Genomic DNA, 26,337 nt, shown 5'->3' on the forward strand with positions numbered 1-26,337 from the left:
ACCTCATTGCGTTTTCTTTCATTACTGTTCCTAGAAGGGGAGGGGAAATATGGAGAGAGTCAACAGTCACAACTTTCCTAACTCTTGATTACAGGCAAGGAGTGACCCCCTACCACTTTTAGTGCATGCTTCTATGGGCAAAATGAGGATTCTAACCTTGCTTATGGTTCTAGCCGCTTCTACAAATTTTGGGGTCTAGTGCAAGATCAGGTTTGGGGCCCTCTCATATTCATCCTTTTAAAACATTCTTCCTATGTTCTAGCCTTTTCTTGAAGATAATTGTTTTTAACTGATCCAGCTCTACATCATGTGTACAAAAGGTTTTATAAATGACATTCTTTTTCAGCATCTGAAATTATGCTTTGTATGTAATGTACCATTTACCAAGGTGTACTGAGCTAATTGGTAGTGATGTGCATGAATTGTTTTAGGCAGCCACTGGGAGGTGGGATTGGGCCAAGTGTAGTAGCTTCGAGGTACACAGGTCCTTACCTTCTCCTCTGTTACCCTGCTGCTGTTCCGGTCATGGCACTATCCTTCACAAAAGGCCACATGTGGCTGCATCACAGTGGTGACATGCACATGGCTGCCGCCAAGCCCTGGGAATGGGCTTGCAAAATGTGTGGGGATTCGTGTCTTGTCATTTTTATAACTGAATCTCACAACAGACATAGGATGGTTGTTACACAGTTATGCAAATATTCTGGGTCCAGGCCATTAGGAGCTTCAAAGGTTTATGCAACATCCTAAATTTAGACCAGAAACTAACTCATAGAGATCATTCACACAATCAAAACCTGTGCTCTATCTGGGTTTGTGAGCTGTGTGTGCTCACAAGTTTTGGTTGTGTGGGAGCACGGTTAGAGGAAACCCTGGATAGAAGTGATTGTGTGGAAGGAAGGTAGGAGGAAAAGCTACCCAGGTTTGCCTCCAACCTTGCTTCCACATAATCACTTCTACCCAGGGTTTCCTCTAACCTTGCTCCCACACAACCAAAAATTGTGAGCACACACAGCTCCCAAACCTAGACAGAACACAGGTTTTGATTGTGTGAATGACCTCATAATCTATGGATACTCTAGCAATGCCAATATAATATGCTCAATATAGATGGCTAGGGACTCATCTTCGCAAAACTGTGTAATTCTTTGTAGTGCTCTCCTCATACCGACTAATGCCCTCAACAGTATAGCCACATTGTCATCATCAAGTAGGCACAAGATGGGTCTGCCTACTAGCTTAGCCTGCAAACCTTCCTTCCTTCCTTCCTTATTATGGCTTTTGAAGAAGAAAGGAACACAAACCCAATGAACTGTTTTTAAAAATGGTTTGTATTCAAATTTTCATGTATATAATGATAGATATTAAGAGGATAGTATCCCCCCCTTCATATGATAATATGATCAGGGTATTGGAAGGCTTCCAGATGGAAAGCACCATGCACTATAACAAGAAACATATACCTTTAAATATATTTAATTACCAACACACTGCACAGGAGATGTGCAGGAAAAACATCTTTCCACATCACATTGTTCATTCAAGTGACTTGAACAATATGATAACTCCCCAGCCCCAAACAACCACAGAATCATAGATAATCTATTGCCAAACAACAACTTCTTCTTCTTCTTCTTCTTTAGGTGTGTTCTGATCTAATGATGATGCCTAAACAAAATTAATGCAATTGTTCAAAGTAAATCCTTTCTATGCCATTTTCCAGGTGCCCCCGCTGTGCCACTTAAAGTGGTGGCACAAATGTTATACGGGATCCAGATCTGTTCCACGGGTAACTTCAAACCTATGGAAGTGGTTCAGACTAGATTCCTTCATGCAATTTTCCAGGTGCATAGATGCATTTCAAATGCCATCCTATGCCCAGAGGTGAGTTTAACCAGAGTTGAGGCCCAGGGGTGGCTTCAGACATTTAACTACTGACTCAAATTATATTTTTGCCATCAGGGCCTTGCCCCCCTGGTATTGAAAGATAAGTTCCACTCTAACTGGCATAAGAGACAAATTGGGCAGATATAGCCTCTCACCACAATAAATACTTCCATTAGGACATGATGCTGCCAAAGAAATTATTAAACAACGTATTGCAGATATGGAAAAACAATCTGATTTAAGCCACCATACGGGTGGCTTCTCAAACTACCCTCAGCCAGCTACGTACCTCACAAATCTGACTACTCTAAATCAGATAAGAGCTTTCTTTCTGGTACGGGTTAATGCCCTTCCTTCTGCCATATTGGGTGGCAGATTTAAGAGAATACCACTCAGCAACTGGCTATGTCCATGTGGTTCAGGCAGGGGCGTAGCAAGGTTGGAGTGGGCCCAGAGACAAGATTTTAAAATGCCCCTCCCCCCACGCGTGCTCTCTCTCTCTCTCTCTCTCTCTCTATATATATATATCTCCATATCCAACCTGGAACATCATTGTAAATTATTTTTTTAAAGGTTTTGTAAATAGTGGATGATGCTAGTCATTGAATGGTACTAGAGAAAGACATGATGTTCTGGGAGCTAAAGGTATTAACACCCACATCAATTTCGGAGGATGAATACAACTGAAGGAAGCCTGGGCGGGTGCGCAGCTGGGGGAGTCAATCATGTGACTTTCCTCTGGGGGGCCCCCCAAGGCAGTGGGCCCCCAGACAACTGTCTCCCCTTGCCCTATTATAGCTACGCCCCTTCTGGCAAACCAGTATACAGCACTTACAGCTGGGGTAGCAAGATTCTGTGCCACAGCATGTAAACTGAGAGCAGTTGATTAATTGTAACTGAGACCTCTGAATATATATGTTCTGATGCTCTGTTACCCAGTTCTGTTGTTTTGATTTTATTTACTTCATTTATTTACTTTTATTTTATTTTTTTGATTGCTGGTCATCGACTGTAATAAAATCCATCCATTCATTCAAGAAAAATATAGCAAATTACATGGATTTTTAAAGCATAATATAGTTTTTGATGATCTTTGTTTTAGATTTTTTTTTTTTTGGCTGGCTGCCAAATAACTATATAATTTATAAATTTTAGTACCCTCCCATGCACAAAATAGATTGCACAATCCATCACAACACCCTCATATTTTGTTTAATATGAAATTAGCACCTTCAGGTCAATGCATTTGTGGGAAAGTACCTATCTGGTTTCAGTGGACTTGCTCCCAAGTACACGTGATTATGTTCTGGAGATGCAAGGAGTAGCATACTGTTTGTCTCCTGTGCCATAATCCAAAGATGACCCACTTCCCCCATGATTTTTATAATACACAATACTTCCTTTCTATCTGTAAACCTGGTCATAAAAAAACAAGAATGGTTAAAGTAAATTAACACACACACACACACACATACGTCGCTTAGAAGGAGGGGAGGGGGAGGAGAGAGGGAAGGGCAGGAGATTGAAGCGGAGAGAAAGCCACAGAGCAACCGCAAAACTACAGGAGTCTAGGACGCAAAGCACAGGCTGTATTCGTGAGGCTTGCTCCGACTGGCCCTGGGAGTGACTGGACAGCGGGGAGAAGGATCCTGCCCACTACACTGAGTTCCCCGGAGACTTCCCAGTCGGAGCCCTCCTTCCTGGCACGGAATGGCATGACCTTGCCTTCCCCATTGCACCTCACCTATCTTTGCATTCACCAGGTGCCTGGACGGGGCTGAAGCGGGGGACAAAAGCTCCTTTCCCCTTTGGAAGCCTCCACGCTTCTCCCTCACGTTAACCCTCCGCCGGCCTCGTCCCTCCTTCTCAGTGCAAAGCTTCTCCCTAGCAGCACCCGCCCACCTCCGTTCGCTTTTCCAAACGCTCCCCTCTCTCTATCGGCTGCTTTGCGCACACGACAAGCTACAGTCTGGGCCCCGCAAAACGGCGAGGCTCCCTGCAGCAGCAGCAAGCAGCAGCGACTGTGGTCACCTTAAACCGGCCTGCAACTTGCAGGCAGAAAACCAGGGGACGTTATACTCGTCTGGTGTTTGTGTTCACGACGAGGAGTACAAAGCCGAGAATCTCGATTTGCCAACCATCTTTATTCACTGAAGTGCCACCACCGATTAACGGCGCCTCAGATCATACAGCACTTGCACGTGGACAGGGCAAAACGCCACAGCAGAGCAGCAGTCAGAAGACAGCAGCGCTGCCTGCAGGGTATAGTGATACCACACAGGACCGCTGTCCACCACGCAGCCGGAACATCACGCGTCTCTCATGCCCCGGAACCACCTGAGCTGCTCCCTCCTACACAGACAGAGGACGGCGGCTGCTGGAAGAGACCGCCCCTTTCTCCTCCTCCTGGTCCTTAGGCCGCGCAGGAGGAGGAGGTGGTGGTGGGCACGTGTGCTGGCAGATCTGGTTGCAAGCGGCGAAGAGTCCGTGCTTTCCCCTTCCTTTTGCCACCGCTGCAGCCCCCCGATCCTTGTTTGTCTTTGCAAGCGGATCGCTTGAGTTTTGGGTAAGTGCCTTCGGCCAGCGCCCTTGCAGAAGCTGCCGCAGTGGAAGGGTCCAACTCGGAGGAGGAGAAGGAAGGCGCCGCACCCTCCTCCCCAGCAGGGTCCTTCTCTCGCGGGGTTTCCTTCGCTTTTTGGCAAGTCCCCCGTAAACCTCGCTGACGCTAAAGACCCTGTGGATTTCTTTCTGTAATCTTCTTCAAATGCAGGATTCAAAGTGGGGTGACTGATTCCCACCCGCTTCTTCCAACTTCGTGTGCATGTATGTAGATACGTACGCACGATAGTACTAGGACAAGAGTATCCACCTCAAATTCAGAGTGTGCCCTTTTGAGTTTTGAGTTTCATTTGGATGTGCAGAGCTGTGGTGTGTGTATGTTCTGTATGCCTATTTACTAACAGCTATGATGGAGAAATTTTTTTATATTTTGTGCTGTCTTTGTAATATTCTTGTCCTTGCAAATATTGATCTCCCATAGCTTTGGTACATATTAATGTACCACAAATATTAATATTTTACCTAAATTGATGTTGAGTGGAAGAGGGGGAAAGACATGCATAATGTCTTGTGTGATGTTTCTTTTTCTGTGTGGAAAGCTGCATCCTGCAGCAAGTTCATTTCAGTAAGTTAATGGCAATGCAGACATATGTACAAGTTCTGCCTATGACTGGTACACCTTGCATGGATGCACATCCCTGTAGGTAAAGTCATACGTAGAGCAAGCAACCGAAGCACAAAATTGCTAAGAGTTAAGCCACCAACTTTAAATGATAAATGGAATAATGTAAATATTTTCCAAGCTGTTACAGAGAAATACAAGTAGAAACTTTTGTGCTTCTGGATGTGTCTTATAAGAAATGCATGGACCATGGTGGAAAGCTTGGCTTTTAAACCATTTATTGCTTTTACTGACTTGTATTTTCCATTACACTCACTCTGTTGTTCTTCAAGTCTTTGCCTTCCTAATTAGGGACCTTGAAGCTGCCAGTAAAGCTCTCTGTTCCAAAGAAGTGAGTAAGCAGTATGCTAGCTCCAGCACATACTTGGTTCACTCTCCCCTTCTTTCTCAGGAAGTTATCTTGCCTTCATTTTGGATGCCTCAGGGTTCCTTCTCCTTAATCAAACTCTAGATGAATGCAGAAGACCTAGTTAGCTATGGGAAACAAATTCAGAGAAAAATAGATTTGATAGTAATAAGCAAAACATTTTGCAGTGCTAATGGCGCAGGTTGGAAGAATCAAGAGCAAGAATAAGCAAGTATTCACTGAAAATGAAAGCCCCATCTACACAATCTGCTCACAACATGGTAGATCTGTTCCTGGATTGTACCATTTCAGGGTGTAAATAGAGAGTTCTATAATTTGAATGGACTCTCATACAAAACAACACTTCGAAGAATGCAGAGACTAAACCATTTCCTCCCAGGCAGCTCCCTGAACTTTCTGAAAAGTCCTTGTTAAGGATGGCTGTAGGGAAAGAGACCGAGCAGATGGAAACTAGTCAATCAATCTTTATTTCAGTCTTTGACCAGCATAAGATAAAGCATAAAAATGGGTGTTTAAAAAGTATATGCAGTAATTGTAAAGTTTGAACTAAGAGCTGTTGAATGTTATAAAATTAATTAAAATGCTATAAAATAAATGCATAAAGGTGAAGAAGTTTAAAACTATGAGCATAAGACTAAAATCTATGCAAAGCTATAAAAAAGTCAAGATTGGAATTAAAACTTAATTAAAATATAAAATGAAAACTGTAGAACTGAGGCAGCAGTACAGGTATAAACTATGTTGGGCCTAATTAGTTCTTGCTGGCAGTCAGATCCTGGCAGATTTTGCATGTTGCCTTGCAGAACTTGACAACATTGTGTGCTGTAATAGGGTTGCAGTTGAAGAGTAGTAGGGAGACGTAGAACTGGCTTGTGCAGCCTGGCAACCTTGTAAGAAGTGGGAGAAGGGGGGTGTTGCTGATCTCCCTATAAAATAGGCAGTATAAAAGGATGAGCTCGGTGGTTTCAACTTGCCCAGAATTGCAAGGGCACAGACATTCCGGAAAGGGCATCTTCTTGTATCTTCCATCTATCACAGCCGAAGGGAGGGTGCTGCAGCGAGCCAGGGTGAAGTGTGGTTAGGAACCTCTAGCTGCTTAAGATATGCAGCAGGCAGATTGGTATCCATCCCCTATCGTTAAGTGGAGTTGGGAAGAAAGATAGTCCTAGCCAGAAATTGAGTATGGACAGCCATACTCTGGCCTCCACTTTCACCAGGTCTGTCTCCAGTCATAAGCCAGCACTGGAGGCACAGTGGGGTATTTGGAATACTGCTCTTTAGAGTTCAGTCTAGAAGAGCTCCAGAAGGGCGACATTGGAGAAGGGGCCCAGCTGAGCTCCATAGAGAAGATAGGCCAGCAACTTGGCTTCAGATAGTTTGCAGGCTTCCCCAACCTGTGGGCCTCCAGATGTTGCTGAACTACAACTCCCAGCATCCCTAGACACAATTTATTGTGGCTGGGTATGTTGGGAGTTGTAGTTCAGCAACATCTGGAGGCCCGCAGGTTGGGGAAGCCTGATTTAAAGGGTATGTAATAGCCTCCATTTGACTAGAATAATTTTAAGATGACAGTAGCACTTCTCTGGGTGTTTTGGGCGACATAGCTGCTGTGGGCCTTCCTGGTGCCGGATGCATGAAAGAGTACTCGCTAATAATAAAAGATCTGCTCAATTGTGTTCCTGTCTATGTGCCAGGAGTGTGTCTTTAGTCTCCTGGCAAAGGCCATGGTTTTGATTCTATGGTAGTTTATTTCCAAAAGGTTCTCTTTACAATATGGAGCAAGGGTCCCCAATGCTCTTCTAAGACGTATGGGGGTCCTACAGAGAATTGCCGCCTTGTCTGTGTATAGCAGGATGGCGTTGTGTTTCTCCGCCAGCTTGTGGGGATGAAAGTCCAAGTTGTTTAGGTGGCCTACCATGGCATTTATGTAAAAGTTGAAGAGAAGCAGGACAAGTATGGAACCTTGTTTGACACCCTTACAAGTGGGGGCGGTGCTTGACAAATGACCTTGGGTTGCATCTTATTTTCAGGGATGTGCCCTTGTGAAGGGTATGGATGAAAGATAGCAGGTGCTGATCGATCGAAGAGGCTTCCAATTTCTCCCACAATTTGGCTCAAGAGATGGAGTTGAATACAGACATGAGTTCTATAAAGGCAGCATACAGGGAGATTGTGTTGTCGGTGGAGTATTTTTCAGTTAGATGCTAGATTACTAGGCACTGGTCAATGGTGGATTGTCCCTCCCTGAATCCGGCCTACTCCTCTGCTAGGAGGTTTTCTTGTTCCAGGCAGGCAGTCCTTTTGTTTCCAATACAGGTCTCTGGCATAGCGCTTATTGAGCTGAACAGGCTGATGGGTCTATAGTTAGCTGAGTCATCCCTCGTACCTTTTTTGAATATGGGAACAATAACTGCTAGCCCACAGTCCCTAGGGATGCAACCGAGCTTGTCAACAAATGTGAACAGCGAAGCTAGAATGGTAGCTCACCATACTGAGTTATTTTTAATTAGCTCATGGGGAATGAGTCCATCTCCAGGAGCCTTCCCAGGTCTTAGTTGGGAGATCAGAATCTTGACCTCTGCGGGCATCACTGATGACCAGGCAGATGGGTCCTATATCATGCTGAGGGCACCCATAGTCCCCTACTTCATCTCTGTACAATTGGTTAAAGCATATTTCCCAGGCCTTTGGTGGAATGCAGCTGTCCGTGTGTGTCAGGCCATTGCTGGGGAGATCTGTTGTGATGTGCCAAAATAGGGCTGAATCATTATTCTGACTACTTGAATGAAAAATGACCAGGTGTCTTTCATGATGTCTCTTTTCTTGTGTTTGAGGAGTTGCTTGTATTGACTCTTCTACTGAAGGAGGTCCTGTGCAGACAAAGGTCCTGCATTAGCTTTGTAGACATTGTTGTTGGCAATGAGGGTTTTTTAAAAAAATTTTTGTTTCTTGCTTCAACGCATTCAGAGTTAAACAATTGGTTTGGAGCTGCAATGGTGTTGCTTGAAGCGAGTGGTGTTTTTGTGGGTTAGCTGCTTTTGTAGTTCCTGCACTATGTAGCTGTAGTGTTCTAGGACTGGGTTGGAGGGTTCTGCTGAGAACAGGGAAAGATGGATGTATTCGAAGTGTCCTGAGGTGAGTTGTTCTGTTGCTTTGTCCAGTTGCGGGGACCATTTCATGCGGCAGGCTCTTCCTGCTAGTAGAATTTGTGGTTGGTATACTGCCTCAGCGTGAGTCTGCTGAACAAAGGATTTTAGGCATAGGGAGACTGGGAAGTGGTCACTGTCAAATTGGGAGATGACCTCAAAGCAGTCTGTGAATTGGAGCAGGTTTCCAGAGACTAATATGGAATTGATAACACTCATGTTCCCAGTCCACAAGTTAAATTTGTCAGGGTGGTCATTTTTGAGGGAGCCATTTAGGATGTAGAGTTTGTCTATTAACCATTTGGACCAGGCAGACTCCTGTGTAGTTTCACTTCCTGACCTTTGAGTGGCATGTGAAGAGAAGTATATCGACTTTCAGGTTAGGTGGTTAGCACTGATAGTGTACATATAGGGTATAATAATCAGGGCCTCGTCTGGTATTAAGATCACTGCCTAGTACTATATATGCATTGAGGAAGAGAGAAGGTCAATTGGGCAGCTTTCAAGATCAGACCACAGTTTCCTGACCTGATATTTCCACCTCGGTGGAGGTAGGTAGATGTTGATTCCTAGCAAGGTACAGTGTCTGAAGTGGATTGTTACAGCCATAGCATGTTGCTTAAACGAGGAGAGGCTTACTAGTCTGTTTCATTAGTGGACTGCCGCCCAGTTTTCAGGCTCTCCCCTTCCTTTGCAGCTGCCAGTGCCGCAGCCCATTGTGTTGCCAAGAATTCCTTGGCAAGGCCTTTTCTGGAAAGTTGAGGGGCTGTCCATGGAGGAGGTGAAAAACATGTATAAAATAAATTTTGTGAACCTAGAAACTCTGTCAGGAAGAGTTCTAGCCATCTCCCTGACATGCTTGTTTTTCTGCATGTAGTAATTCTTGCCCCCAACAAAAATAGGCATTCCTGGGTCTTTTTTTTTTTTTTTTTTTGGTTGGTTAGTCTCCTTACATAGTTTGGAATGGTGCTGTTCAGGACCTGTTCTATAATGTGGTAAGTTGTTAATATAGACTGATCATTAGACATGGATATCTGCCTTGCTATTGTCCAAGAAAAATAATTTTAAAAATAGGGAAGAGACTAACTTCCAGTAGAGAATTGGAAGAAACCCGATTCTGCAATCTTGCAATCTCTTAGGATTTCTCTAGTAGTTGACAAATTCATGAAAAGCCTGAGATGGTCAAACACAATGCTGTCTCCCTCTCTTCCTCCTATGTCTTTTTCAAGGTGGCATATATATCTTTAAATGAATGAGGTTGAATCCTCAAAAGTGTGAGTAGAAGGAAGCCCATAAAAGGGAACTTCCGCACCTCTGCTTCTCGCAGCAACTTCCTGTGCCCCTTGAAAATTTCCTGTCAGTAAGAGATTCTCTGAAGTAAAATGGCATGTGGCATCGATAGCTTCAGCAGGAAGGGGGAAAGAAGTGTTTTCCATTCACACAAAGGCAACTTGGGATTCGAGCCATAATATGTCTGCATCAAGGTAACATATTAAAAGGCCATGTTTCCATCTTTATGTTTGTCACTTGTCAGTTGGGCTTTTGAGGCCCTGCCTTCAGAAAACAGATCCGGCATTACCTGATATACTGTATCCTGTGCTCCGGAGTACTGAAGTAGTTTCCAACTCTGCATAGGACCTGTCGTGTGTGTGTGTGTGTGTGTGTGTGTGTGTTATCTGCAAAGCTCTAATGTGCTCATGGCAGTATTTGTACATGCTTTATAACAGAAGATGGCTTTTATTGTTAAGAGAGTTTTCAGTAGTAATAAACACAAGTGTTGCAATTATAATGCTCTGGAGTTCTGAAGAATTACACAGGTTATTCTGCCATGGCTATGAAGGGAGAGCTTACTCCTCTGAGCTCTAGTAATTCATATTTATCTGGAACATTTGGGGTGTGTGTGTGTGATTGATTGATTGATTGATTGATTTACAGTGGCAGCACATAAAGTAAATATACAGGAAATCCTCTTGGCTTTTCTTCTCTCCTTGCAGGACTCTATACTCTCTTTGTTCTTGGAGAATGGAAGCCGTGGATATGGCAAGTGCATCCTTAAAACGTCCTCATTCTGAGGATGATGAGACTAATGTGGATGAACTTAAAAGGCAAAAGATTTCAGAAGAACCACAGAAAAGACAAGAAAATTCTGATCATAAAGTTGAAGCTGAGGTGGAACAGCCTGTAAAACCTTTTCTTGAGGAAACAAAAAATGAAAATGTTCCAAAAGAGGAAAGTGCAGACCAAGATGATGAGCTACAAGAAAGTGATGAAGGAGACCCAGAGAGCTTTGCAGACATGATGAAGCATGGGCTGACAGAGCTAGATGTTGGCATAACTAAATTTGTTAGTTCTCACAAGGGTTTTTCTGGAATATTAAAAGAGAGGTAACCATTAATATCTTTTTGCTCAGCCCTGTGGATTGGTTTAAGATACGAGCCCTATTCACACGTTACGTTCAGTATGCACACAAGTGTACAATTACATAGGTAGTTATTTGCACATTATTTTGAAGTGAATGGAGCAGTACGCTTTCTATCTGTGCTATGTATTTTAGGGGGCTGTAGCCAGGTTCACTTTTAAAATGAATGCAGGTGCAGTCATTAATACAAAAACACATGCGGGTGTACGCATATCTGAATACTTGTGCAACATAATGTCTGAAAAGGACTACAGTGAATATTGCTGGCTTAGCTGAAACATAGTTGTGCACCTCCTTTTTCAGTCACAGGACCATAGATCTTCCTTGTTTTCTGTCTCCTCAGACATAGCTCAGTCCTAACTTGTTTTCTTGGGAGTGAGTTCCATTGACCTTGATAGGACTTGCTTACAATCAGATATGTTTAGGATTGCAGCCTTAAGTTCCCTGCTCAGGATTCACTTTTTGCATTAAGCTTTTAGCTTAACGTCTTAGTCACCAATCCGTTTTGAAACGAAACCTAAGTATGTGTAACTGCATTTGCTTACTTTTTTTTTATTGGCATCCTTTTCTTCCCACTGTTGAAGTTCAGTTTGTTTGGGGCCAGGAAGCCGACTTCTTTCTCTTCTTTTACTAAAGTGAAGGTACATGGATAATGCTTTATCAGAATGAAGGTTGGCCTGCTAGGCTACTGAGGGCTAAAAAGACCCTTGCAGTGCTATGCAAAAGGTGGTTGTAGAACGTTGGAAGAGCTTTGCAGGATAAGGTGAAAGTCTGCCTAGACCAGCATCCTGTTTCTCACCGTGGGCCATCAGAAGCTTTTAGGAAGACCACAAGCAGGCATGAAGTCATACTCCCTCTCGTATCTGTGCTCACCACCCACTGGTATTCTGAAGCATACTGCCCCTGAACCTGGAGGTAGTACGTAGCCATGAAGACTAGGAACCATTAGAAACCTAGGAAGCTGCCATATACTGAATCAGACCAGTTCAGTTCAAAGTTTATTACAGTCTATGACCAGTACAACAATGCGGGGGGGGGGATACAATTAAAATATAAATATAAATAACAATTAAAAAGATAACAAATTAACAGTCTAACCCACCAACAATATTATAACTAAAAGGTTATAAGGCAGTACTAGAATTATTAATTACAAACTGACCATAGGTCCATCTAGCTCAATATTGTCATCACAGACTGTCAGCAGCTTCTTCAAGTTTGCAGACAGGAATCTCTCTCAGCCCTATTTTGGAGATGCCGGGAGGGAACTTGGAACCTAGATGCTTTTCCCAGAGTGGCCCTATCCCCTAAGGGGAATATCTTACAGTGCTCACACATCAAGTCTGGGGGTGCTTCTGGATCCGGGCCTCTCCCTGGTTTCCCAGGTTGAGGCGGTGGCCAGAGGTGCCTTTCATCAGCTTCGGCTGATACGCCAGCTGCGTCTGTTTCTTGAGATGAACGACTTCAGGACAGTGGTATATCTGCTGGTAACTTCCAGACTGGAATACTGTAATGTGCTCTATGTGGGGCTGCCTTTGTATGTAGTCCGGAGACTACAGCTGGTTCAGAATGCGGCAGCCAGGTTGGTCTCTGGGTCATATTGGAGAGACCATATTACTCCTGTATTGAAAGAGCTGTACTGGCTGCCGATAAGTTTCCGGGCAAAATACAAGGTCCTGGTTATAACCTATAAAGCCCTAAATGGCTTGGGCCCTGGGTATCTTCTTCGTCATGAACCCAACCGCCTATTGAGATCATCAGGAGAGGTCTGTCTGCAGTTGCCACCGGCTCGTCTGGTGGCTGCTCGGGGACGGGCCTTCTCAGTTGCTGCCCTGATGCTTTGGAACGTGCTTCCTGCTGAAATAGCTTTCCCATCTCTGACAACTTTTTAAAAAACCCAACATTTGTTTACCCAGGCTTTTAATTAATTACCATTTTAATCGTTTTAACTTCATTTTAAAATATTGTTTTAAGGTTTTACATTCTTATAATGTTTTGACCTTAACTAATGTTTTAACTTTTTGTTTTTGTTGTAAACCACCCGAAGACGTAAGTTTTGGGCAGTATAAAAATGTGTTAAATAAATAAAATAAATTCTCCCATTCATATGCAACCAGGGTAGACCCTGCTTAGCTAAGGGGACAAGTCATACTTGCTAACACAAGACCCTCCTCATTGATAGACCTGCCTCCCATACATTTGTCTAATCCTCTTTTAAAGTTGTTTACATTAGTGGCCATAGCCACAGCTTGTGGCAGTGAATTCCAAAGAGTAATAATTTGCTATGTGAAGGAGTCCTTCCTCATAATTTTCAAAGTTTCAGTCAGGTCTCCTTTTTTCCTTTACATTAAAAAGCACTAATGTTGTAGCCTTTCCTCATAAGGATGGTGTTTTGGCCTGATCGTTTTGGTTACCACCTTCTGCATTGTTTCCAGCTCTACAATATCCTTTCTGAGATATGGTGACCAGAACTGTACACAGTATTCCAAGTGTTGCTGCAGCATACACTTGTGTACGGGCACTATAATATTTCCCATTTAATTTTCAGTCACTTTCCTATTGATTCCTAATAAGGATTTTGCCTCCCCCCCGCCACCAGCTCTCTCACACTGGGTTGATCTTTTCATTGAACTATCCACCACAACCCCAAGATCTCTTCTCTCTCCTGGTTAGTCACAGCTCAGAACCTATCAGTGTAAATGTGAAGTTGAGATTTCTTGCCTCATTGTGTAGCACCTTACATTTATTTATTCTGAAACTCATTTGCCATTTTGTTGCCCATTCACTTGGTTTGGAGATTGCGTTGGGAGCTTTTTGCAACCTCTTTCACCATCTTGAATAATTTGATATTGTCTGAAAACATAGCCATCTAACTGGATGATTTTATTAACATTGGTATCAATGTAGATCTTTGGGGGTCCCTACTTCTTTCCTCCATTGTGGCAACTGTTCATTTCTCGTCTCTGCTTGCTGTTCTTTAACCAGTTATAGTTCCATAGGAGAACATGTCCTCTTATCTCATGATAAGAGATAACTGAAAAGTTATCTCCATTACTGAAAAGTATATGTACCAGGTGGATATAAAGGTTCCTTTTATCTGGAAGCTAGTTTACTTATACTTTACGGGCAGGGAGGCTGTTATTTCTGTCACCAAGAAGCTGGGAGAACCTGCTAGTTTTTGTCTGAATGTTAGGAAGTAAGAATTAATAAGATGCATACTACTTATTTCTGATTATGGTCAGAAATTGCTTATTTCTGATTATGGTCAGAAATTGCTTTATTTTTTAAGGTTGCAATCTTATGCACAATTATTTGGGAATATGCCTCATTGTATTCAATAGAATAAAATGGCTAAACATGTTTAGGATTTCATTTCATAACCATGGTCTACAAATTGAAAATTGGCCTCGTTAATGTTGCTCTTTCCTCATTTCTCCCATCTCTAGAGCAAGTTTTCCCTCCCTTCCTTTTATTTATGACATTAACTGTGTGGTTAATTGCAAACAGTGGTTCCTTTGTAAACCAGATGTTGAAACCATGGCTTGAAATAGGTCTTTAAGCTATGCATCGTTTGCCTTGACCTTGGTTTGTGTTGGTGCAGTTGTAACATTAAACCTTAGTAGTCTTGGGCAGAAGAAAGGATGTGCACATTCTGCAGGATAGTTCCCAGTATGCTAACCAAGGATTACAGGGAGCCTACATTATGGCTGCACCAGACCATATGTGTGCCAGCATATTGAATACTCTATAAAAATTTGTTTAAAATTGGTTGTATTACACAGGAGACAAAATATACGTTTTAATGTTATGTTTCAAAACAAAAGCTGAAATAAGAAAAGGTCTGCATTTTTTTTTAGGAATAATGCTTTGGGTGGCAAAAGCTCATAGGCCTCCTCACCTTAACTCACATGAATTCAGGACTAGAAATCTAAACTGGTCTCTTGTCAGGTGTTTTTGTAGAACCCTTTATTGACCTAACTGTCTTGTCTTCTACTAGATATTCAGATTTTGTTGTTAATGAAATAGGAAAAGATGGACATGTCATCCATTTAGATGACTTCTCTGTGCCAGTAGATGATGAGGTAACTTTTTTCTTTGCACAGCCTCTATAATTAAATGGAACACCATAATTGAAATATTTTGTTAAGATTAGGGTAGATTCAGATTTCTATTTACATTGAGTCATGTTTAATACTTATTAGGATCCTTCTGAAGACATTTTTACGGTGCTTTCGGCTGAAGACAAGCAGCGGCTAGAAGAACTCCAGCTTTTTAAGAATAAAGAAGACAGCATTGCCATTGAGGTGAACTGACAAAATGAGTAATGAATCAATGCATTGATTACTGTCAAAATAATATAATCAGAACAAACTGTGATGTGGAAGGCAGTTCTATAAAAGTCTGATGATGTGGCTGTTAGGTAAATAGAATAGATCCCAGGCTTGTATAGGAACGCTATTCACATTTTAGTTTTCATGGAAGTTCTAGATACTGAAATAGTAAATCTTACTAAATATGGATAAAATTAGAGTAGGCCTCTTGGCCTTAGTTAGGAATCTGTCCTCCTGAATACAATTTGAGTTTATGTACCTGTACAGGTGGCGCTCATTATTCGTGGTCCCAGCACCCACAGTTTTGTTCAGTGGAGCCATTTTGTGTGTTTTTTTAAAAACCCATGGCTCTTCGTGGAAAATTGGGCATTTGGGGGAACATTGCTGGACAGCTGGAGACCTGCAGAGCATGGTATGGCATCATTTCTGCCTTTTTTTTAGCCTTTTAAAGCCCCTCTTTCACCTCCAGGAACCTAATCCCCCAATTCCCATTGCCTCAAGGTCTTGTTATCTGAGGTTTCATTATCTGCAGTTGTAGGCAAGAACAGAATCCTAGCAGATAATGAGGGCCACCCATATTAGTCATCTTGCTATCTTAATAGAAGGATTCTGCAAATAGAATTAAACCAACATATGTTATATTCTCTTAGAAGAATTGCTTAGTAGCAAGAAAGTTGAATTTTATTTGCACTTTAAAAAGAAAAGATAGGAATATAATGACTATGTCAGTGCTGATTGTAAACTAAAATAGTTCAGAATGAGAGTGTAAACTTAGGCTCAGTTCTCACAACCATCAACAGAGGATTAACCAGCAATAAACTTATTTCTAGGCTGCACTTCTTCAGACTACAGGTGGCAGTTTCCATTACTGAATACTCCTCCATACAAAATGAATTTCCCTGCTAGATTTTCTAGCATGTCAGTGAAAAAGAGTTTTTGATTAGCCTTTTCCTTGACAACCTCATTATTGTTACACATTTTTTAAGTACAAGGAATTCTTTTTGTATGAGGAAGCATTAAATTGTATGGTCCCCACCTGCAGTCTAGAGTAGAGTCCAAACAGAGTTATTTTCCCATTTTGCTGTTTAATGAGACTTAAGGCCTGGTTCTCACAGCCTTGAAACTGGGAATAGTTTTTTTTTAAAAGACTTTTTCATTGGGATATTTATTTCTTACATTTCTATACCGCCCCATGCAAAAATGTCCCTGGGCGATTCACAATCTAAAAAAACTGAATATGGAGCCAAGAGTAAACCTTGGATTTGCACATCTCCTTGGAGTCTTGGTAGCGCTTGCTTTCCTCTTCCCTATAAACAATCTGACTCTGTATTGGACTGTAGACACTGGAATTATTGGAGGAGGACACACAGACATGGGGTTCTCATAAAGCCTCCTTCTCTTCGGAAATTAGGGGCAGTTATTTAGTAGGGACAGGGACCATCGGGGTCTGGAAATGGAGTACTGCAACGAACAGTTGAAGGAGATGGGTTTGTTTAGCTTTGAGTAGAGCAGACTAAAGGTATATGATACCGCAAATATCTGAAGGGCTCTTACATAGAAGATGAAGCAGATGTTCTCTGTTGCTCCTGAGGGCAGGACTAGAATCAGTGTGTTGAAATTATGAAGAAGTATATGTAGAGAGGTAAAGACTCTATACACAATTCTGACTCCTTGAACTATATTTATGCATGGTAACTGAAGGGTTTTAAATAATGTTTTTGGGGGGAAACGTAGAAATGTTTCAAATATCTGTAACACATGACATCTGGCAGAAATCTTTTATTTTTTCAGTACTCTGGAATTACTTGAAAATCATGCTATTTCTACTTATTATGTTTTATTATTTGAATTTTTACCCCTTTGAAAAATTTAATAAAAACATTTACTTAAAGAGAGAGAAATTTTGAGGAAGCAGATTCAAGCTAGACATTAGGAAGAATTTCCTAACCATAAGAGCTGTTTTACAGTGGAACAGTCTGCCTTGTTCAGTTATGGGCTCTCTTTGGGAGATTTTCAGACAGAGGCTGTCAGAAATCCTGTGGCAGTTTCCTATGCTGAGCAAGAGATCAGACTAGAAACCCTCCAAATTCCCTTCCAACTCTGAAATTTATTCTGTTCAAACCTCCAGTTTAGGTCTTGGTCTATTTTAAAATCTAGAATAAGTCCTGACAACTCTGTTCAGACATCACAACTGATTCTAGCATGTTTTAAACCACAGTCATAAATAGAATTCTTTTCAGGCTTGTGTGCAAAGGGGAGATTTCACATGAAATCAAGGTACTGCAAAATTCTGAGCCAGCCATTTGTGGCCCAGTTTTAAGACATCCAGGTGAATGAATTTTTAGGCCACAGGGTACTAGCTGCTCTTAAATACAACTAGCCGACCTCACACAGAGCATCTGTGTGCTCTTTGGGGCCAGCTGTTCCCCCTCCCTCCTGCCACGGTCTCTCTTGTCCGTCCTCCCCCCCTCCAGTCCCACTCTCTCTTGCCCTCCCCCTTCCGTTCCTCCCTTCTGCCCCGGCCTCCAGTGGCATTTCCCTCCCGTCCCGGTCTCCCAACAGGCGCCGGGGCTGCGCCCCACTGCCCGTTTCCCTCCTGCCCCAGGCTGCAACAGGCACAGGGACTTCTCCTCCATCTCCCGTTCCCCATTCACCCCTGCCAGTGCCTCCCGGACCAGTCTGTCCTGCTGCCTTCTGCCCAGCCCAGGCTGCAGCTAGGCCTGCTGCCTCCACCTCCTCACAGCGGCCGGGCCAACTGGCACCCAGCCGATCAGGCGCCTCCGCTGGCCAACTGGAGCCCAGCCAAGAAGCAGGGGTGAGGCTTGCCAAACATCCACATGCATCCCCTCGCATCCCTACACATTTCTCTACTCAGTTGGCCATAAGAGAATTAAGTATATAGATGCTGAGGTGGTGTTGGTAGATATTATACCCTAATACTGGGTGTTCAGATTTATAGCTTCCATTTGGAGAGATATTAAAATATGTTCTCGAGATTATGCATCTAGATTGATAATGTTAAGTAAAATATCATTTACTTTAATCTAAGAAATGCAAGTGGTTTAAGACATAAGGCTTTTTTGTTTACATTTTGCCAATGCAGGTTTTATAGTTGATTTCTATGCTATTCTTAAAGTTAAAAAAAAAAGTATAGGAGTTTTATAAATGGCATTTTTAATTAATATTCCCATACTGTTATAGCTTTTATTTTTAAAATAGCGTATAATTCAGCTATAAAACATTCATGTGCAAACTTAAGTAAATGAGCCTTGTGTCTTAAATCACTTGCACTTCTTAGATTTTTCAGGCCTGACTACCACGAGTTTTTTGATCTGGAAGTCCACAGTATGATTCATACATATATTGGGAATGTTTCCATGGAAGTATTTAATAGTTTTCTATCTGCATGTTCCACGCTCAGCCCCTATATAGTTGGAACACAGAAGAAATGAATGGCAGGCAGTTCCTATGAAAAGGAGTTTTCATGCTGTTTGATATTAAAAAAAAAAATAAAAATCAATCAGGGGGACATAGTTTGTTGTAGGAGGCACTGGAGGAGTTGCACCTCTGTGGGGCTTGGTGTCCAGTGATTATGTGCCAGGGCCACCTATCTAATTGTGTCATACTTGGCTAGGTGGCCCAATGTTCTGCTTCAGTGTAAGATAGCATCCTTTGTTCTTCTTATATGTGGGAAACATTAATGTGGCAAGGAGCTTCTCCCTCACATCCCTGCCTAGTCCTGATTGGTTCTCCAGGTGTTGGGTTTGATCAGAGATTTGGAGTTCAGTCTTCCAAAGCAGAAGATTTCCTGTACTTTATAGATTTCTTTCCACATAAAGCTTTTAATTTGTTCAAGTATAACCTTTAAACCATATTAAATGTGTCTGTCAGTTTTTCTCCCCTTAATTATATATTTCAGTTCAGCTAGCTGGCCACTTGAAAACTTTGAAATACAGTGTGGAAATTAATGTGTGTGGTATTTCCTGCCTGTCTGCCTAACTAAACATATAAATCATTCAGTCGCATTTTTATTAGTCCATTGATCTTATCCACAGTCCAAAGAGAGAAAACAAAAAACAAAAGCACTACCACACAAAGCCAAGGTCATGGCCCCATAATGATCACTGATCAACTCCTACTAGTGCAGGTCTGGTTATGATCAAATATTTTGCCACTGACCATATAACAGGAGTCAGCCCTAATGCTCTAATCAGTGGGAACACCTTGTGCTAGGTTAAACAACATGCCAACTCAGATTGCAATCCATTTAGGACATCAGGAAAGTTTGCATAATCAAATTTTCTGAGGAAAACACTATGCCAAAAATCTGGAAATAATTTCAGAAAGTGTTCATTATTCCCCCACCCCCCGCCCTGTTATGCATATCTCTGGGTTTGATTCAGAATTTTCGCATCCAGTTTTCAAGCGCAAAAGGCATCTTATATTTAGGGAGATAAATGGTGATAAATATAAATTTTAACTGTGTGTGTGTTTTTTGTTTGTTTGTTTTGCTATTCTGTTTTTCAGGTGCTTGAAGACACAAAGGAGAAAAGGACAGTGATACATCTGGCTGTAAAATCCTTGTTTCCAGGGTTAGAGACTAAAACAGAGGATCGAGATGGGAAAAAATACATCGTTGCATACCATGCAGCTGGGAAAAAGGCACTTGCAAGTGAGTGTGGCTATTGCTGTTACTTCAGAACAGTAACTAAAGTTCCATTGTGGTGTGTTGAGATGACTATCTATCTTAAAACCAACTTGATGCTGAATGTGAACATTGGTGCTCTCATGTATAGGGCACAAGGAAGTCTTAAAGATGCTCTTTACACTCTTTCTTACAATTGGCTATGGAAGAAATACTGTTAAACAAGTAACTGTCTTATCACAAGCAGAACTGTTTAAATCTATCAAATTTAAGATAGAAAATGACACTTTAGTATAAGTTTGCACATGTAGGAAACAAAAATATAGATGCTTATACTCTGAACAAAAATGTTTGAGATAGGTCAGTATAGAATTTTGTTCTTTGAATGATAGCCTTAAATTGGTTTTTTCTGACCTACAGGAAATTTGTACAAATGAGTCAAAACCAGTTACAAAGATTACATGATTAGCCTATTTGTTAACCTTTTGTTATCTTATTTTGTGTGGTAGAGTTGTCAAATAGAGAGCTTCCTTGCAAACCTGGGGAACAAACAATAGATTAAATTATTCAGATCTGGTAGCTCAATCAATCTGTGTTTGTCTATCTGTCTTTTTAGCCTACTTTCCAGTAGGTTTATGAGATCACCCACCATTTTGTGATGATGTCGTCCACCCCAGTTCAAGATGGCGGACATGTAAACATTTGAGGCGCAAGTGGGCTAACCTGTGAACCGCCTAACCGATTTGAACCAAATTTGCTACAGCTGTAGGGACATATAGGGTTGCCCCAATGGCATAGTTTGTGATGTCATCCACTTGTGGAACATTCATTCATTCATTCAATTTCATTCATTCTATTTCTATACCGCCCTTCCAAAAATGGTTCAGGGCGGTTTACACAGAGAAATAATAAATAAGATAGCTCCCTGCCCCCAAAGGGCTCACAATCTAAAAAGTAACGTAAGATAGACACCAGCAACAGTCACTGGAGGTACTGTGCTGGGAGTGGATATGGCCAGTTACTCTCCCCCTGCTAAGCACAGAGAATCACCATGTTAAAAAGGTGCCTCTTTGCCAGGTTAGCAGGGATTATCGACATGTAATAGATTTGAACCAAATTAGGTACAGTTGTAGTGAGTCACATGCAGGGACACTTCAGTGACGTAGTTTGTGTTGATGCCATCCACCCCAGTTCAAGATGGCGGACGTGTAAACTTTTGAGGCACAAGTGGGCTAACCTGTGAACTGATTGACCGATTTGAACCAAATTTGCTACAGCTGTAGGGACACATAAGGACACCTTAGTGGTGTAGTTTGTGATGATGTTATCTAGCCAACTCAAGATGGCAGTCACATAAGCATTTGAGGTTCAAATAGGCTAACTTGTGGAGCATCTAACCAATTTGAACCAAATTAGGTGCAGTTGTAGTGAGTCATATACAGGGACACTTCAATGACGTAGTTTGTGTTGATGTCATCCACCTCAGTTCAAGATGGCAGACGTGTAAACTTTTAAGGCGCAAGTGGGCTAACTTGTGAACCACCTAACGGATTTGAACCAAATTTGCTAAAGCTGTAGGGACACATAGGGATGCCGCAATGTTGTAGTTTGTGATGATGTCATCTACCCTGATCCAAAATGGCGGCTGTGTGAACTATTGAGGTGCAAATGTACTAACTTGTGGACTGTCTAACCAATTTGAACCAAATTTGGTATAGTTGTAGTAAGTGACACACAGGGACACCTCAGTGGTGTAGTTTGTAATGATACCATCCACGTGAACATTTGAGGCACAAGAGGTGTAACTTGTGGACCTTGATTTGAACCAAATTTAGTCCAGTTGTGGGGATAGTGAAAGGAAAGTAGGCAGATTAGTTTTTACTAAAAAAAAGTTTTTTAAAAAGTATCCTTGGTTTAAAACCATTGGTCTAAAACAAGCAAGCACTTTTTACCTCCGAAAACGGACAATTTTTTTTGCGGCGGGGAGTGGGAATCCTCTTGGAGCAAAACATCTAAAAATTCTTTTCAACACTCTCAAGGAAACATGGAAATTCTGTTGGTGGTTTTGCTTTTTTGCTGCTTGGAAGAAATGGCTCCAGTGACTAAATGTTTACTATACACAACCATCTTTGATGCCTTAGTAAAAAGAGGAGGAAAACAACTACATGGTGTCAGAATGTAAATAGGTTTTAGAGTGTTTACTGCTCATGACAGAGTCAATTGTTTCATCCCCCCCTCCCTCTAGCTGACTGGATCTTTCATGGTGGTGTCAGATTTGAAGCATTAAGTACATATTACTAGCTTACTAGTACATATTACTAGGGTTGCCAGGAGACCAAGGAAAATAGTTTTGGCCAGCTCTTATGCTCTTAATGGGAGCTTGAACTGTAGAAATCAGCAGGTAATGTTTCTCTCCATGTTGTGATAAGCTTCAGCTCATGATGGCTGCAGATTAAGCTGCTATTGAAGGCAGAACTACAGGGATGGGTGGTGGTAGCAATGACTCTTGGTTTAAGCTAGGCCTTAAATCTAGAATACTTTTGCTCTGCAGAGAATTTTTGCTTTCTTGCCAGCCCTTAAAAAACATAACCCTCTTTTGCAGTTTATTATATGTTTATCGCTTAGTCAAGTTAATATGATGTAAAATGTGGCACTAAAGATCTGGTGGAAAACATAATTGTATACTTGTGTATTGCATTGGATATATAAAGATGATTCATGTTTGCATGCATTGTGCATGGAGCATGCATGTTTATAGGTACAAAAGAAATCTTCAAACCATGCTTTCCATCTTTCCCTGTTCAGCTGTTAGAGAAAAATGCATGTATTGGATTAGTTTATTGGATTATTTTTCTAAATTGGCAACAGGCAGATGACAGGAGGCAGAAATACAAACAGCTTCTTATGATGGAATAACATTTCAGGTAGTGACCTTCAATCATCTGTTACAGTTTTAAGTGAGTTGGGAAACTCAAGTTCTTCAAAGTATACAATCAAGTGTATCCATGGTGTTTATTTGCAGGATCAGTAGACTAGTGTACTTATGATGGGGAGCAGGGTTTCTATTCCAATAACTTGAATTCCGATTAATTAGGCACCCTTAATTTTGAACTGAACTTACAAGCAGCTTGCATATGAAGTGTTCCACACTAACACTTAACAGCCTTTGTTTACTAGTTCTCTGCATTGGTGACTTCAGTGTAGTTTGCTGCATCTGTAGCTGAAACCTTCCACTTGTTCGCTTACCCTTCTGCACGATTCCATTGCATAGCTGTCTAAATAGATGTCCGTCACTACATTAATTGTTGAATGCTCCAGACATCTACAGCATAAATTGTCATATAACCCCATAAACGTGCATGTTCCTGTCTGAAGCACTTTGATACATTAAAAAGAAAATAAACATTGCTCTCTTATGCTCTTTACCCTATGCCTATGAACAGAGGTCAGAACTTCAACAGGTAAGAAATGTTGGCATTTCATGTTAGGAGAAAATGAAATGCCAACCAAATTGATAATAATTCAGATTGACTAAATAGTGAAGAAACTGGAGAAACTAACAAGTGTAAATATATGCAGCTCAGCCTTAATGTTTACTCAAAAGTCCCATTGTGTTCCGTAGGGCTTATTGCTAAACAGGTGTGACGGGGTTTGCAGTTTTGAGCGCAGACGTAAATAATTGAAAATTACGTCTGCACTAAAAATTCACTCAGATATGATCCCTAGCCTCAGTAACCTTAACAAAGAACGTCTTTGTTAAGGTTATTGAGGCTAGAATAATAGCCTCAATAGAATAATAGCCTATGTTTGATTGATTAAGTGCCGTCGCCGTCAAGTCGGTGTCAACTCTTAGCAACCACATAGATCGACTCTCACCAAGATGATACTTAAGAATAATAGGCACGTGGAATTCTTATCTTTCACAAAGCAGTTAAACTGAAATAATTTGGAATTTAATCCAAATATTCTGGCACTGCTTATTGTGGATCATAGCAAAGGTTAACTGTTCCTAATTATAAATCTCCCAACCTTCTTCATGATATAAAATGTCAATTTCTACACTTAGAACAATAAAAGAAGAAGCAAAAGTTAAAAGCCATAAGGGCAACTTTAAATGAAAATACAACCAAATATATCCATGGTTAATACAAACTATGGTTTGCAAAACTATTTCAGACTACAGTTTCATGTCATGGTTTGTGGCCAATCCTTAACTGTGGTTTAATTATTCAGAGGTAATACTTAAGCATTGCTAAGGAAAACAGATAATAGTTAAGTATTATGTCTGTGCAGGTCTGTTGACATCAGTCATCACTTGATAAATAGCTGTTTCCTCCAATTACCTTATAGTTTGACTTCTATTTTGAGATATTTACTTTGTTACATTGAGCGATAGGTCAATTCACATTACATAGGTCAATTCACATCTAACACCAAACTATGGCTTGGCACTTTGGGAGCAAGCCTCGTATTTATTCAGATTCTACTGGCCTCACATGCTCGGTTTAGTCTGTCACAAACCTGGAAGTAATTAATTTGAATGGGGTGTGTGTGAGAGAAGGAGGGAACATGCAAGTGAGTTTTGGTGATTTAATGCCAAATCATGGTTTGCCATTTAGCTGATCTGACTCAGTGCCTCACTGAACACCACCCACTGAAGTTCATAGTTGAGTGGAGATTTAAACCTTACTTTCTTGCTGCTAGACTCAACAACCTAGCCATCGCAAACTGGCCCTAAGACTGTTCAGTTTAACCATTTTACATAGCTGAGCGACTTTCTCCTGATGACATTGCATATGGACAAACCACAATGATCTAGATGTTCAGATGGTTTAAAAAAGCCCAGGTGTGTTTTTGTTTTTGCCCGCTAGTGTGTTATGGGTAGAATATGTTGCATGGTAGTAGTGCAATTAAGTGACATAATGGATTCTGAAGAAGTTGCTGGCAAGTATTTACTTTTCCTGAACGAAGAAGCAAGTCTGAGATCTTCTCTTTTCCAGAATGGAGTGGCAAGTGTACAAGCTATGGCTTACCAACGATACTTACTGTGAAATTTTTCATATTTCTAACACTTTGCATATGTTAACATTTTGTCTTCAAAGATCCAAGAAAACATTCTTGGCCAAAATCTAGGGGAAATTACTGCCACTTTGTCCTGTACAAAGAAAACAAAGATACTATGGATGCCATTAATGTGCTATCAAAATTTTTAAGGTAGGTTAACTTTTTGTAAAATCTGATAAATGGGATATTTCAAGTGATAGAAATGTTCTGCCTAGAGATCATTTCCGCAATAGCATGTTGAGAGTAGAATCGCTACTCTTAGTAGTCCACTTTGAAATACTTTGCAAATGACAGAAATTTTGAACATTATTGATTGCTACATTTCATTATTGATTGCTATTGACTGAGATGCTTCTACATGTACTAGAGCAAATGAAGCATCTTGTATGTAGAAAGCATTCCTAATTTGTAGGGGGCGGCGGGGGTGCGGGGGAGAAGGATTGATATCTCCATACATATGAGATCCCCATGCAGCCTGGGATTGTGTCTCAAATCTAGGTTCTCACTTCTCCAGGATTTTAATTAGGCATTGTGTGTTTGTTAAAGATGTACATAGGTATACTTTTAAATAAGCCTTTTGAGCAGTTTTGGCACAGTTCACATTGTTTTTGTCCTATCATGCTGACCGTGTTCAGAATATGTGACTACTTTGCACCTTGGTCCCATGTAATGAAAGCACAGCGTTTTTGCTTTGGATTGTGTGCTTTGGCTTACAAACACACACACACACACACACACACACACACACTCATTACAAAATAGAGACATGTTTTGTTTGTAAGGTGCAAGTTTGTTAATATACAAAGAGTAGAAATAAGTAAAAGGAACAAGGTTGGCATTCAGTCATGGGCCCTATTCAGACAGAATGCTAAACCATGGTTTCATGTTTCAAAAATGAGCATGCACAAGTTCTGGGCTTCTGCACTCCATCCTCCCCTTGCATATGCTAATAGAAAGTTTCTGTTCATGATTTAGCACCAGCCTATAGCTTGCTGGGTTTAGTTAAAATAGCAAATGATGATTTAGTGTTGCATCTGAATAGCCTCATAGATTGCTTGCATCCATGCATATGGTATTTGGGCAGTGGCACACAGAAGTTCTTACAGGTGTTTTTACTTAAGAAAGTGTGAAAATGTTGGGTTACTATGAATTCCTCACTGAAGGGCTAGTCTCAATACATATTTGGGAGACTTTGAAAATATATGTTTTATTGTAACAGTGACTTTAATATATGAAT

General features: G+C 41.2%; 1 protein-coding gene across 5 annotated transcripts in view; it reads left to right on the plus strand.

Moving 5' to 3' along the window:
- Window positions 1–3,968: 3,968 nt before the first annotated feature.
- PUS7 (pseudouridine synthase 7) overlaps window positions 3,969–26,337 on the plus strand; it is a 52,826-nt gene continuing 30,457 nt past the window's right edge. The window contains exons 1-7 of one of the 5 annotated variants that reach the window (XM_053257427.1): window positions 3,969–4,453; window positions 10,636–11,025; window positions 15,058–15,142; window positions 15,263–15,364; window positions 19,919–20,063; window positions 23,480–23,497; window positions 25,139–25,250. In XM_053257427.1, the coding sequence (XP_053113402.1) occupies window positions 10,664–11,025; window positions 15,058–15,142; window positions 15,263–15,364; window positions 19,919–20,063; window positions 23,480–23,497; window positions 25,139–25,250 (824 nt within the window). In that variant the 5' untranslated portion in view covers window positions 3,969–4,453; window positions 10,636–10,663. Of the gene's footprint in view, window positions 4,454–4,568; window positions 4,711–9,358; window positions 9,637–9,966; window positions 10,126–10,635; window positions 11,026–15,057; window positions 15,143–15,262; window positions 15,365–19,918; window positions 20,064–23,479; window positions 23,498–25,138; window positions 25,251–26,337 lie in introns of those variants that run through there. The other 4 variants (XM_053257426.1, XM_053257423.1, XM_053257425.1 and 1 more) reach the window with 4 other exon arrangements.

This window comes from Hemicordylus capensis, chromosome 5, assembly GCF_027244095.1.
Source record: "Hemicordylus capensis ecotype Gifberg chromosome 5, rHemCap1.1.pri, whole genome shotgun sequence".
NCBI classification, from domain to species: domain Eukaryota; kingdom Metazoa; phylum Chordata; class Lepidosauria; order Squamata; family Cordylidae; genus Hemicordylus; species Hemicordylus capensis.